The 14,018-nt window shown below is 43.5% G+C and overlaps 1 protein-coding gene across 2 annotated transcripts in view; it reads right to left on the bottom strand.

The window, feature by feature from the left end:
* Positions 1 to 124: 124 nt before the first annotated feature.
* Positions 125 to 14,018, bottom strand: part of LOC140557501 (BICD family-like cargo adapter 1) — a 42,553-nt gene continuing 28,659 nt past the window's right edge. Inside the window, exons 5-12 of one of the 2 annotated variants that reach the window (XR_011979824.1) lie at positions 13,162 to 13,308; positions 11,400 to 11,579; positions 10,066 to 10,284; positions 9,347 to 9,490; positions 8,817 to 8,947; positions 8,440 to 8,560; positions 7,370 to 7,483; positions 6,046 to 6,133 (exon numbers count right to left, since the gene is read on the bottom strand). Coding sequence is in view for 1 of the 2 variants with exons in the window: in XM_072681979.1 (XP_072538080.1) it covers positions 5,966 to 6,133; positions 8,440 to 8,560; positions 8,817 to 8,947; positions 9,347 to 9,490; positions 10,066 to 10,284; positions 11,400 to 11,579; positions 13,162 to 13,308 (1,110 nt within the window). In the remaining variant the exon portion in view is untranslated. Of the gene's footprint in view, positions 6,134 to 7,369; positions 7,484 to 8,439; positions 8,561 to 8,816; positions 8,948 to 9,346; positions 9,491 to 10,065; positions 10,285 to 11,399; positions 11,580 to 13,161; positions 13,309 to 14,018 lie in introns of both variants that reach the window. The other variant, XM_072681979.1, reaches the window with a different exon arrangement.

Below are 14,018 nucleotides of genomic sequence, written 5' to 3'. Positions count from 1 at the left end.
CTCCTTTATTGGTCTGAATGAGCGAGGGGAGGGGTTTAACATCCTGCTGTGTATTTAGCCAGTAATGTACGTCCATTTCTTACCAGCTCCGTCTCCGCAGCAATAAGACTGCCAGGCTCTGATGTTTGCTTTTCATTTCTTCATTTTATTATAGATCACAGTGCATTCCACATGATGAAACACATTCATTAGATGCTTTTCATAACATGGAAACATGGTTATATAGAAATGCGGTGCTTATGTATTAACTATGCATTATTTGTCTTTTAAGTTAATTGAAAAATAGTTGTTGTTTTTTTCTTGTAGAAATACTATTTGCTATCCGAAAAATGGAACAGATGTAGAAAATATGGCCTATTTACAACACCATGTATCGCCAGATCTATGAAATCTACAATACGGCACATACACGCACACATTCGCTTGCCTGCATTCATTGCTAACGTTGAATCACGATTACTCCGAATCGCCACTCCCTTCACTCAGAGTAATAGTCTTTATTACGCATTAAGTCCACTTGTGATCAGGAACGTTGTCTGAGATTGTGTATGCACACATAGGCTGCCACGTTATTCAAGTACGCCGCCCTTCTCTCTGCAACTCGGCAGAAAACAGAAGGGCACTGTGAACCATCCTCTTAGCGGAGGCCTGTGTCATGGAAGTATGTTTGTAGAAGCCTGCAGCAGCTCACATCACCTTACAAGGTACAAGGCCATGATCTAGCATAGCAACATATGGGTTGCAGTTGTTTACCAGTTGTTGTTTGTTGTTGTTTTCTGCAGAAACACATTTCTGGAAGAAGTCACGCCAGTGGGTTATTCCAATGGGTGACTTGGGAGTCACGACCTTTCGCATGCATGCATGTATGTATGTATGGTTTGGATCCACTCCATGGTGTCAGTGTCTGAAATGTTGTAGGCTATTGGATGATCAGTAATCATGGTCAAGGCTGAAGGGATGAAATCACAAATGTAACTGTGCTTTCAGGATGATCGCCAGAAAAGCAGAGGTGGGTCATCAGAGATCTTACTTCTTTCATTTAACGCAGTGGTAAGAGCCTTGTAGCAATTCAGTTCTGGTGATCTTCCAGATCTCAGACCTACAGTTACGTTTTGTGACTTCCATTCTATTTCATTCCTTCTGACAGTCACAGGCAGCGCAAACCACAGTAGAGGAGGAATACCAAAGAGTTTGAAGAGTGAAGCTGATGTGGTGCCAGGTAGCACAGCACAGCAAAGCTCAGCTCAGAGTGTCCACGAGACCAGGGAAATCTCTGGGGTACTGTCAGTCAGCTGCAGATGTAGCCCAGCATTTCGGGGTCAGTGCCTCTCTTAGCTTCCCTAGGGTTTGTGGCTGGCAAAGGCTTCTAATTTCAGTATTTATTAATCCTGCCCTTAGGGAGATCACTTGTGTGAGCCAGATTAGGTATGTTGGGAAGTCCTTGAAACTATGCAGGGGAACGCATCCCCAGGAGAACTACAGAGATCAGGCAAGAGGACCTTCCAGAGTGGAAGATGCCATGGAGCGCAGCAGCAGCAGGACCGGTAGGTGGCATTTATGATTAAGAGAAGCACAGGGAAGACAAAAAGCAGCTGGACATGCCCGCCCTGTGCCGGTTTACATAAGCATGAGGGCCGGTAAGATTTGCCAGAGATGCTCCAGTTGCACCAGTGTGTCCATCATGACTTTATTCTGGGCGCAGGCATACGCTGTTCAACCCTATAGTGTAAAATTTGGAAGATCTGGGGAGCTGTGAGATGTGGACAGTTGTCACAGATGCACTGGCTACCATGATAGTTCATGTGTAAAAGGCTACTGTTTGGGTGATGAGCTAGAGGCTTGGATGGCTGCTGTATCAATTGCTAGTAAAACTGTGATGTGACAGCATATAGATATTTCACAGACAGCAGCAACGCCAGCAGTAATAGCCCAAGTTAGTGATGACTGACCCACAAGCAGGGACACTGTCTGGGGAAACCAGCAGTAATGGCCCAGGTTAGTGTTACTGACCCACAAGCAGGGACACTGGAGAAACCAGCAGTAATGGCCCACAAGCACGGTCACTGTCTGGAGAAACCAGCAGTAATGGCCCACAAGCAGGGTCACTGTCTGGAGAAACCAGCAGTAATGGCCCACAAGCAGGGACACTGTCTGGGGAAACCAGCAGTAATGGCCCAGGTTAGTGATACTGACCCACAAGCAGGGTCACTGTCTGGAGAAACCAGCAGTAATGGTCCACAAGCAGGGACACTGTCTGAAGAAACCAGCAGTAATGGCCCAGGTTAGTGATACAGACCCACAAGCAGGGTCACTGTCTGGAGAAACCAGCAGTAATGGTCCACAAGCAGGGACACTGTCTGAAGAAACCAGCAGTAATAGCCCAGGTTAGTGATACTGACCCACAAGCAGGGTCACTGTCTGGAGAAACCAGCAGTAATGGCCCAGGTTAGTGATACTGACCCACAAGCAGGGTCACTGTCTGGAGAAACCAGCAGTAATGGTCCACAAGCAGGGACACTGTCTGGGGAAACCAGCAGTAATGGCCCACAAGCAGGGACACTGTCTGGGGAAACCAGCAGTAATGGCCCACAAGCAGGAACACTGTCTGGGGAAACCAGCATTAAAGGGCCAAGAGTAGTTCTCCTATCAGTGTCAAAACAGCAATATGATGCATTACTGCCACAGCCTGGACAGAAGAATCCTGTTACTCTCTCCTGAATTCTTCAAAAATCTCGTTGAATAGTTTAGAGCATTGACAACTGTCAGTTCTCTAAGTGAATGCCTCAAACCACAAATTAAGAGATCTTAAATATGTCTTCTGTGTGAGTGAGGTGATTTTGATGTTCCCAATCTGAGTATCCACTGTGCTTCGCACTGCCTTTGGTGGTCAGCAGAATCGAAATAGTACTGTTACGAAGGAACACGCACACACAGACACACAGTACGCTAAAAGGGAAGTATTTGAGTGACTGTCGACATTTATGGTGAATATATTTAGAAATGGCACACGTGAGAAATGCTCTTGCTTCCCTGAAGACATCACACTGACATTCACAGCTTGTTGTGTTGGCCTGTGTGTTGATGCTGAAAAGAGGATTGAGGACACAGACTAGAGAAACTTTATAAAATGGTGTTTTAAATGGCAAAACAAAAGACAGTACAAAGTCAGATGAACAGGAGACGGTTACAGAACGGAGAAGAAACTGAAAATCGAGACGACAAAACCAGGACTGAGACGTTCCACACAGAACACAACAGCTAACGTGCTATCGGTGGAGGGGTTCAAACTCTGACTAGTGTCTGGTTCACTCCTCTGGAAGCCTTAACATATGACAGCGATCGGTTCGCAACTGACGAGCTCCTATCGCCAGCAGCACATAGCAGTCTAAAAGATGGAGAGTCAGTTGCTCGTGTAATATAGCGAATATCGAACAACCCTGCCAATCATAACTGCTAATCCTGCCAATAGTAACACTTTCAGCCAAAATAGAATTTGTCAGTTAGCATGACAGGAGTTTCCCTCCCATAGTCAGCTTCTTTTTTTTTTTCAGACAGTAAAAGCAGAGACTCCACTCCTTTCCCCCTCAGCCATCATTTTCTGAAGTTCTCCTCAGAGCTTCAGTCTGTAAACAGCTGCTCACAATTCAGACTCACTCACAGACACATACATGTAGGTTGCTCTAGAAAAAAGTATGATTTCATTGTTCAAAAGTTATACATTTACATATAACAAATATATCAATGTTTTGTTTTTGTTTTTTTTAATTATTATTATTATTCCAAACCTATCTGTCAGTATAAAAAAAAGTCACTCTTTGGGTTTCTCCAAACCATCAGTCGCCTCAGAAAAAAGGAGAAGACATCTGCATAGCTTTGCTCAAAATGGGGCCTGACTTTGCCGTACTGCACAGCCACCAAAACACTGTAACCAAAAAAAAAAACAAACAAACAAACAAAAAAAAAACGTCACGATTCTACACCTTTTTTTTTTTAGGGGTTTGGAATCATCCCCGTATTTGTCATGTGTATTTAGCTATCCAAAGGAAGCTCACTACCAACACCTAAAGTGGCCCTTTTGTACTCATAGGCTGGTCTATGGTGTCCCCTCAAAGAGTTTCAGTGACAGGGGCTATGGCAGTAGACCCTTTATATGACTTAGTTCAGCTGCAGCACAATCAATCATTCAAGCCATATAATACCTAGTGGTAGACACCTGACTCAACACGCATTTAATTCTCACAGCCTCGAGAACAGTTTGCCTCTGGTTATTTGAAAGCATCTTTTTTTTTAATTTTTTTTTTAATTTTTTTTTTTATGCAGTCTGTATAGTGGGGTCCAGAAATTTGAGACCACTCGACATTTTGCATTTCCTAATTTCATATAAAGCTACAGACTAGATTACCTTTAATAACACCTTGCAGAAAACTGGACGTTTTTGGACTCCTTAACATGGTCAAAGGTTTGCTATAATTTGAATAGAGAGCAAGAAGTACTGCAGAATTTTCAATATTTCCTACAGGCTTTACTTGTCAACTCTTTTTATAAATTATAATATTATAATAATAAATTCATTTTATTATAATAAAATGAAATATTTATAAAAAATAAAAAAAAAAACAAGATTAAGGTGGACTCATACTTTTGAACCCCACTGTATATGAACACGTGGATGATTTTTTGCCAGCACAGTTTGTAGCGTTGTGAATTACAGCTGCAGACCGCCTGCAGCTGAAATACTGGAGCCTTTTAGGTTCATTCACATCCCTCAAGGCTGGACAAGAGGCCTGGATTCACCTTTGGGAAAAGATGCTTACCCTAAACATTTTGTACAGTACTATTAACAGCTAAACGAACTGGGAGGAGCCCAGAATGACGTAGTAATGAGTTTTCTATATAATAATAATAATTATGCATTCAATTTACCTGATTCAAATGTCTACATAATCTGCATTTTAATAAAATATTAAAATATATGAATATTTACAATACAAAATATCAAATCTCATTATTATAATTGTATGCTAACATCTTTATGGACATAACAGGCATTATGTCTACATGTGCATCAAGTAAATTCATTGCATTTGGTGAATCTGCCAGTAAACAGCTGACTAAGAATAAGGCCTCTTTATCCCTGAGCATGTGAATGAACGTAATAGCTGTTCGGCACGTTTCCCCAATGGCTGTCTAAAGTGCTGCGGTGCCGTAAAGCAAATTCACAAACTACAGCCTGTAGCCTGACGTTCAAATCTCCAACCTCAACCCTCTACAGTCTAGCTCGTCCTGAGTTAAAGGCCAAACAAGTCCTTCAGGTTGTCAGAGCTAAATCTCAGACTTCCATTGAAACTGACTGGCAGTGGGGTGAGGAGAATATGTCCGAGGCACTAGGAGGGGAAGCTGGCCTCTGATATGGGGTATAAATGTGGTAACCCTGTACAAATCACCCTGAAGCAGAGTTTGAAGCTATGTCAGTTGAGGATAATAGCCAAGGACCTTCTCTCTCTCTCTCTCTCTTGCTCTGTCTCTGTCTAGAAGTATCTCATATTCGCACTGACTTCATTTAGAATGATCTGAAGGAGTGGAGTGGTCGGGGCAGATAAAGTGCAAAATGGCTCCAGGCCTTCACAAGATTCTGTCTTTTAGTGGTTATTCGCTCTGCTGTCTTTAGCTTGTCTTTGGCTAGGTCGGTCATTGGGTTTCCTTCACCCTTTTCTCTGACTCTCACTCTCTCGTTTCTTTTCTCTATTGCTTTCTCTCCCTCTCTTTCTCTTAACACTACCAAAAAAGAATTGCACCGAATTATCTGGATTAAAAGCTATACACCATTTCCACCCGAATAAGTGGCCGTACATCACACCGTGATAACGCCGCCTTCTATTCAAGTGGAAATGCTGTACACATTTCCATCTAGTAAACTCAATGCTTCACGTTTCCTTTAGCGTCATTTCTTTCTCTCCAGACCGACTCAGTTCTTCTTAAAAAACGAGAAGAGGCGCTTGTCGCGATCCGAGAGTCGACGGGGTCGCCTGGAAGGGGGTCCCGAGCTGCCCCCAGAGAAAGAGTACGGAGAATCCCTCCATTCCTCCTGATGCTTATCCATCAACTGCTGATCTATCACTCTGTGCATATCATCCTGAGAGAAAGTGAGAGAGACAGAGTGAGAGAACGTGAGGTTTAGTTACGGGTCGGACACAAAAGAAAAACTAATCGGAATAAAAGGATGATATGCTTCTGAAACATGGAGGGGAGACTGACAATGGGTGGACATAAATGAGGAGAAAACAGATGAAACCTCGACAACAAGACATGAGTGAAATGGATGGTCCTCAGCATGCCATGACAAATCCCCATAGCATACTGCTGGGGTTGAGGTGTATACTAGAGAGATGCCACACCACCACTTTGTCCTGTTCTGATACCGATAAGAAAATCTGATACCGATTCCAATCTGATCCCTTTAAAATTAAGCATGTTAACTGGTTTTAATGTTACATTAAAGGCATTTAGCAGATGCTCTTATCCAGTGAAGCTCTTACAACAGTGCTTCACTGTTTACTCAGAACATACCCTAAGCTAGTTTGTATAGTCTAGGATCCAAAAAAAAATACCTCTAATAGTAGATACTCCTAAACACTAGTCAGTATGGAGACCGCAACACTCACTACGCCCAAGTACTGCGTTTGAAGACAGCAAGTGACTCTGCTGTTCGGACACCCAGAGGAAGTTCATTCCTCCACATCGGTGCCAGGACAAAAAAAAAGCCTGGACGCTTGTCTTCAGTGAACCTTAAAAGATGGCGGGTCGAGCCGAGCCGTACTTGAAGCTGGAAGGGCTCTTGGTACTGATTGGCTTTTGACCGTTGCCATCAAGTACGGAGGGACTGGTCCATTCTTGGCTTCGTAGGTCACGTTTTGAATCTCATGCAGGCAGCAGCTACAGGAAGCCAGAGAAGAGGATGCAGCAGAGTAGTTACATAGATGAACGTAGAAACGTTAAAAACAACCCGTGCAGCTGCATTCTGGATTAATTGTCGGGGCCTGATGGTGCGCAAAGGCAGACTAGCCAGAAGAGTGTTGCAGTAATCAAGTCTTGAAGAGAACAAGAGACTGAACCAACACCTGAGTGGCCTCCCTGGAGAGGAAGGGTCGAATTCCCTGGATGTTGAAAAGAATTCTAGTTACTTACTTTTTGTTAACATTAGGTTACATGTAGCTCCTGTTATCGTATGATCTGGTCACATGATCAATCTAACATTTTCTTAGAGCAATATTGGACCAATTACTAAGACGTGGTATCGGAACAGTGGCATCTCAAGTATGAACCCCGGTTTGGATGTTGGTATGGGTCGAGATGGCATACAGGAGCTCACCTCTAAGGCAGGAAGGGGCTACCACAGGGGAGAGGGGGTTCGTACGGAAGCTGAGAAAGGCCACTAAATCAGAAACCACAAGAGCCACACAGTGAACAGCCCTGAGGAGGCAAACTGTAGGCAGAGAGAGAAAGAGAAAGAGAGAGAGAGAGAGAGGGGAGAGCTACAAGTTATACAAGGAGAGGGGAGGATACAAGAACACATACACATGCTCACGCATATACACACTTTCTCTTTCTCTCTCTCTCTCTCACACACACACACACACACTCATCCCTTAAAGCAATGATTTGACCAAAAATCTAATTTTGCATTTTATTTCTCCTCGGACCCTAAATGTAATTGAAAAGCCGAAGGGTTTGGGGTCCCGAGTTTGCTTCTTTAGTGTGCCACCGGAGCTGTAATGTAAGCTTATGGCACCCCACTATTTAGCATCATGTAAACTGCTAGCGTTCATCACACGTACCACAAACCACTGTTATCTAAAAGCTGGCAAAAGCAGCCCTGCTCGGCTACAAACAGCACTTGCAGACACCCTGAGGCCTGAACTGTGTGTTTCTGTCTATTTCTATAGATAGCAGTACGCTACCATTAGCATTATAGCTCCAGTGAAAAACTTCAGACACCAAACATGTAACGGCCAAACAACTCCATTCAGTGCAAGGAGAAAAAGTACATCAATTTGATCTTTGGACAAACCATCACTTTAAGAGCCAGCGAGAAAGAGTGTGACAATACATCAACAGTACAACCTGAAAATAAAGAAGAGAGACAGACAGAAAACTCAATGATTGAAACAGAAGAGATGGAAGTCACTGGGATACAGAGAGAGAAAGACAAAGAGATAGGGGAAGGCAGAGAGAGAGACCCTTTGGATGGCCATGTTTTAATTAGTGCCCCCTCCCTCTTTTCTGCACTGCACAGAGACCTAGCTCATGGTCCCACAAGCATGGTGGCAACCTCCCTAGCCCTCAAGCACTGGCACCCCTGCACTGGCACTTCCTGTGTTGTTGACATATAAGGTAAAATAAGGGTCTTAACTAGCCACGTCAGTGGGACTCCTGACCCACCTGCCAGGCTTCTAGCTGTTGCGACAAGTTGAGCTTTTGCTGGATAGCGTCCAGGAGCTGACTGTTCAGAGACATGATGTCTATCTTGCACTTAGCCAGCTCCATCTCCACAGCTTTTTTTCTGGAGGAGAGAAAGAGTGAATGACAATATGATGGTATAATCCCATGATAGGACATGATACCATGACAGAATGAGGTCAAAGTGAAGCTTTTTAGAGCCCTTTCTTTCCATACCCCCTAGTAATGAGATACTGTAAAGGCATGAAGCTGCAGCAGCTACCATCAGCTAACTGATCCTTGATATCTGATCCAGCATTTTCAGCTGGTTCAATCTATACCAAACAGTGTTTAAAATAATCCAAGTTAATATAATGTACTTGGCTATGGCGTCATCTCGGTCTCGGATGGCACTCTGCAGTTGTTCGCTGGGTTCTTGAACCTCCGACATGGCTCGTAACCTCTCGTTCTCCTCCCGAGACGAACACACTTCTAATGAGAGCAGCGCAATCTACAACAGCATGATAGAACATAGCAGTGTAATCAGTCTCTGCGAATTAATCAAACTATGCAGTTTTGCAACCTGTACATGCGTTTGTGGTTATAACAAGCTTTTGGACTGTTTAATGTATTGATAGGTGTCTTAGGCACCTTATGCAGCCTACCAGAACACACCATTCAGGTAAAGGTAAGCTACTTGGCTCTCTAAGAATCTTCCAATCCAGCTAGATAGGACATGTACTGTAAAGCTTTACAGTACTGCTTGTCCCACCTCCATAAACACTTAAAACAATGGGCAAAGCATAGCCATGTCAGTTAGGCCTGCTCTGGGCCTGTGAGTATTACTTCTCCTACCAAGTCATTTTTACTGACTTAGTTCATATGCAGGCTTGTGTGCGTGTGTGTGTACCTGATTATGGAGCTGCAGCACCTCTTCCTGAGCACCGCGTACTCTTTCCTGTTCCTGTTCATGAAGTTCTCGCACATCTCTCAGCTCCTCCCCAAGCTTCCTCACCTGCTCCTCCAACACCTCCTCATCACTGCGGCGTGAACCCTTTATGCAAATACACGAATAAGAAGCCTGCACAGCCAACCGGTTGTTCTTTATGTTTTGCCAAAGTTTAATGATGACCAATAGAATGACCTGGAATAAAACCTCCATTGAAAGTCTCCAGTAAAGCTGCCATCAGGTTTTTGCGTGACAGCAAGGAAACTTGCTCACTCAACAACTCACTGATGTTTAAGACTGTCCACAAGGGGGCGCTGCTGCTGCTAGAAAATCTTTTGGTGCTTTGCATCACAGACACTGTGTATCCTTAGTTTACATATTTTTAAGACAATTTAACTGACAACACACTCCAAGGATGCTACCAAGGATTCTTTGAGCAGTGCCTTAGAAGACCCACTATTGGTTCCATAAAAGAACTATGTTTACAAAAGAGACATTTTTTGTAACCCCCTCCCCACACACACACACGTGCAATTAAATAATCTCTAATGTAAATAATCTCTAAATAATATTTACAGTTATTGCTTTTTTACTTCTATTATTTATATTGTGTATATAGAGATTATATGGTAGTATATGGTAGACATGGGTGTGCTGCACATATGTGCATGTGTAGTTACCGTAGACTCGTTGCCGTCCAGCAGGTTTTGCGTCAGTCTGCGCAGCTCCAGCAGGCTAGACTGCAGGCTGCCCGTGGGCACGTCTTTAGCGGACGACGTCTCTGACGATTCGTCCATTGAGGAATCCGTGGACAGGGCCGAGTCGGTGATGTCATTGCCTCTCAGCTGGGAGCAGATGGAGCGCACCTGACAGTAAGCTTCCCACAGCTGCAACCGCAACTGCAGAGACAAAGTACACTACTATGGATCTGTAATTTCACAAACACTTCAAACACCTGATCTTTATTTGATATAGATATTCTGGTCTGAAGTAAACTTAATGGTGTTTTTACCACGTTTTAATGTTGATGCCAGATGTAAACTGCATGTAAAATGTAATGTAACTATGCAACAGTGATAACTTTTTTTTTTTTCCAAAAGCAGGTTCTCAATCTATAGTAGAGAGCCTGAAGACAGAGAGAGAAAGGGAAAGAGAGAGTGAGTGCAAGGGAGAAACAGACACGGCCCTGTGCATTTTCAGAGTGTTCTTCGCTCACTGAAAATCTGTGTGTGTGGGTGGATGGATGGGTGAGTTGGCATTAGTGAGTCAGAGCTCAGGCACCTGTATTTCGCTCTCTATACCTCACGTGTGTGCAATATGTAGTCTAGTCTGCACCTCACACTGCATGACAACAGCCACACCAACTTTGTAAACAAATAAACATGATTTTTAAATTTACCCCTGATGAACTTGGTGTGAAACTCTGTTACCATCTCACTCATGTTTAGCAAGATTGTCCACAAGGGGGCGCTGTTAGTCCCAGCATATCTTTCAGTGCTTTGTATAAACGCAACACTGTGTCCTTAGTTTTGATTTTTAAAAATTGTATAAAATAATAATAATAATAATAATACAATATACTCTTACAAGTAAAGAAGCTGCAAATGATTCTTTGAGCAGTAACATAGAGGAGCAATGTGTACTGATGTTAACAGTGCAGATCACGCCCTTGTGGAGAATGTGCAAGTGAATGGGTGGGTGAGTGAGAGTTACAAGCCAGATCCATGAGTTGATCCAGATCTACTTCAACAGCGTATCGCTTACATGCGCATGTGTTCTGCAAAACTTGTCCAACACTGCAACAGTTGCTTGCAAAGATATTTTTCTCTCAGGCAGGGGGAAAAAAAGCGCTCAGCCTGTATCATACTGCTAACCAATGGTTGCTAAGAAACAAAAATGGTCACTGTACTGTACTTTACTGCTGGTAAAACTACTGTTTGCCTTTTTACTTATAATAAGATTTCTAACACTAAAACAGTGTGTGTGTGTGTGTGTGTGTGCACTGCGTACGTACCTGCTCTCTCTCCTGCTCCAGCTCCTCCTGCTCCATGCTCTGCTCTATCTCACACAGCAGTGAGTGGCTGTTGGGGCTGAAGCTCTGCAGACTCCGCTCCTCACTCAGCTCCTCCAGCCGCACGCTCAGCTGCCGGTGAGACACGCGCACCTCCTGAAGCTCCAGCTGACTCTGCCGCAGCTGAGGACAACACCACAAAGTCACACTGAATAGAATACGGGAATTGTTGCACACTTCATATCCCAGATCATCGTCGTAATTAAGGAAACTGTACATGGGCATTTAAACTTTCTGCAGATACCTGACTGTGAATAAGACATAGAAAAAGAAGAGATATTTAAACAGGATCTTTTTCATTTGATTACTTTTTTATAACATTTTTTGTAAAAAGAAATGAATGTGAAAATGGTCAATATTGTTTGACACTGACATCAAAAAGAGAAAAAAAAAAGCTTCTATTGATACCGAAAATAGCTTTTAGCTGGGGCTATAATTGTAGTGTTGCAGGCTCAAGACATGTGGTACATAAAAGCTTAGGTTCATACTCAGCATCTTATTTCGTATCATACTAAATTACTAAAATACTAAATTACAAATAATATCAGAAAGCGAGTAATACTAATATTAATACTCGGGCTGTCGAAGTTAACAGTTTGGCCCTGCGAGTCATCCGTAGTTCATGCTGAGACTTGACTTGGCGTCTCTCATTAAAAGTAGAGGAGTGAGTGATGGAGAAAGGTCTGTTAAACGGGAAGGCTCATTTCCATCGTTTGTCAGATGTCTCACTGGACAAAACAAAGGCTGTAGTTATTGTCAGGCTGAGTTTAACGATCACGCCTGAAATACCTACAGGATTCACGAGCTATATGAGACGGAGAGGGTTTGGAACACCGCCACTTTTGCTCTGACGGCTGATTATCGGACACCACTAGATAACGACAGCAATCTCGGAGGTACAGGTCAGTATATATAGATGAACATTGGCGACTCCATTCACATGCTTTAACGGTCATGAAAACAGAGGAGAGGCACCGTGCTGCGACCTGTGCTGAACAGATGTAAGGAAGCGACGAGACACCTGTCTGGTATAGATGGATAGCTGGATAGACTAAAAAAAAAAATTATGATTATTTTTATTTTTTAAATATTTTTTTTCTATAACATTTACAAAGTTTTTTAATGCGACGAATTGCGATTAACTATGAAAATGAAATTCTGAGATTTTATTCGCGATTACATTTTTTAATCGTTTGACGGATCTAATTAATACTAGCTAATTCATCATAGAAAACATGAAGTACAGCTGAACCGCAAGGAGACAAATATGAGTCACTATACTTGGAAATTCAGTCACTATCTCAAAAAAAACAGAGTGAATAATACCACTTCCCCTTTCATGCACAGTGTCCACACTGACGCCATTTTCTTGATCAATCCGAAGCTGTGATTGAGAAATTGTGAGCCCCATGACTTCAGCGTGTGACGTTCTGCTCTCAGTCCCAGAAGAGTGACCAGCAAAAGCTCTGATCCTAACATTGCGTAACTTTTAATAAAAAAGTAATTTTTTGTTGTTTTTCCCTTCCATTTTTAACGTTTTTTATTATTATTATTAATATACTACCAATAACCACAAAACCTGAGTTTTTATAGAGCTACAAACGATTTTTCTAGTTCCAGTTTCAAAACAAACGTAAATACGTAGCAATATCTGCCGACTGCACGCTGAAGACGGTCACCATGGTAACGGAACAGGAACGCGTACCTGTAGGTCCTTCTCGTGGCACTGTCTCTCCAGCACGAGCGCGCGCTCTCTCAGGCCGTCCACGGTGTGCTGCAGCTGCTCGTTCTCCTCCAGCACGGCGGTCACGCGCCGCTCCAGCTCGCGCTTACGCTCCGACAGCATCTTTATCTGACCGAGATAAGCGCAGAGAGCAGTGGGTCAGACACATCGCCGCGGACGCCGCGACCTCAGCGGCTGCGAGCGACGTTTTCAAAACGTTTCCAGTCAGCTGCCAGTTCACCCTGAAGCGACCTGCGGGGTGGGGGGGGGGGCGGGGCGCATGCGCGTGAAAGGTGACTGCTCGGCTGAGGCTGCAACACTCCCCTGGTTTTAGGAATGTTTAGCGCCTGACCATCGCCGAGCTCAAGCGTAGGAGCTTACCGACCCCTCCGCAGGAATGCGCAGGATGGAGGGGTTTAATCAACTCCCCGCACACTGGCTGGTACTGCAGGAGACAACAAACCTCTGAGGGTTCACTTGTTAACTCACGCATAGCGTTTACACTGCGCTTAATGTACAGTCACCCACAAAATGGCCACTTTTGAGGCTTTCTAATTATCTTCTCGTTAAGGTTGAAGATGGCGGCCTGTAACTGTAGCTCCAGAAGCTACCCAGTACTTTAAAGCAGCCGTGTTTGTCCTTCTACTCATGGTTTTTTTGGACAGACACCTTTACTGTAGGTAAATTATTACTATAAGGTAGGTTGAGATGTAGGTTTAGGTATTAAAATGACCAGAGTTAATGTAAGGGTTAAAGTTTAGGTCTCGGTTAATATCCCTTACCTTAAACCTGGTCATTTTAATACCCAAACCTACACAAGTTAGGGTAGGTTAAGTTTA

Source organism: Salminus brasiliensis, chromosome 6, assembly GCF_030463535.1.
Source record: "Salminus brasiliensis chromosome 6, fSalBra1.hap2, whole genome shotgun sequence".
Lineage (NCBI taxonomy): Eukaryota > Metazoa > Chordata > Actinopteri > Characiformes > Bryconidae > Salminus > Salminus brasiliensis.
Note: the sequence above shows the minus strand (reverse complement) of the source record. Positions and strands in the feature narration are given on the sequence as shown.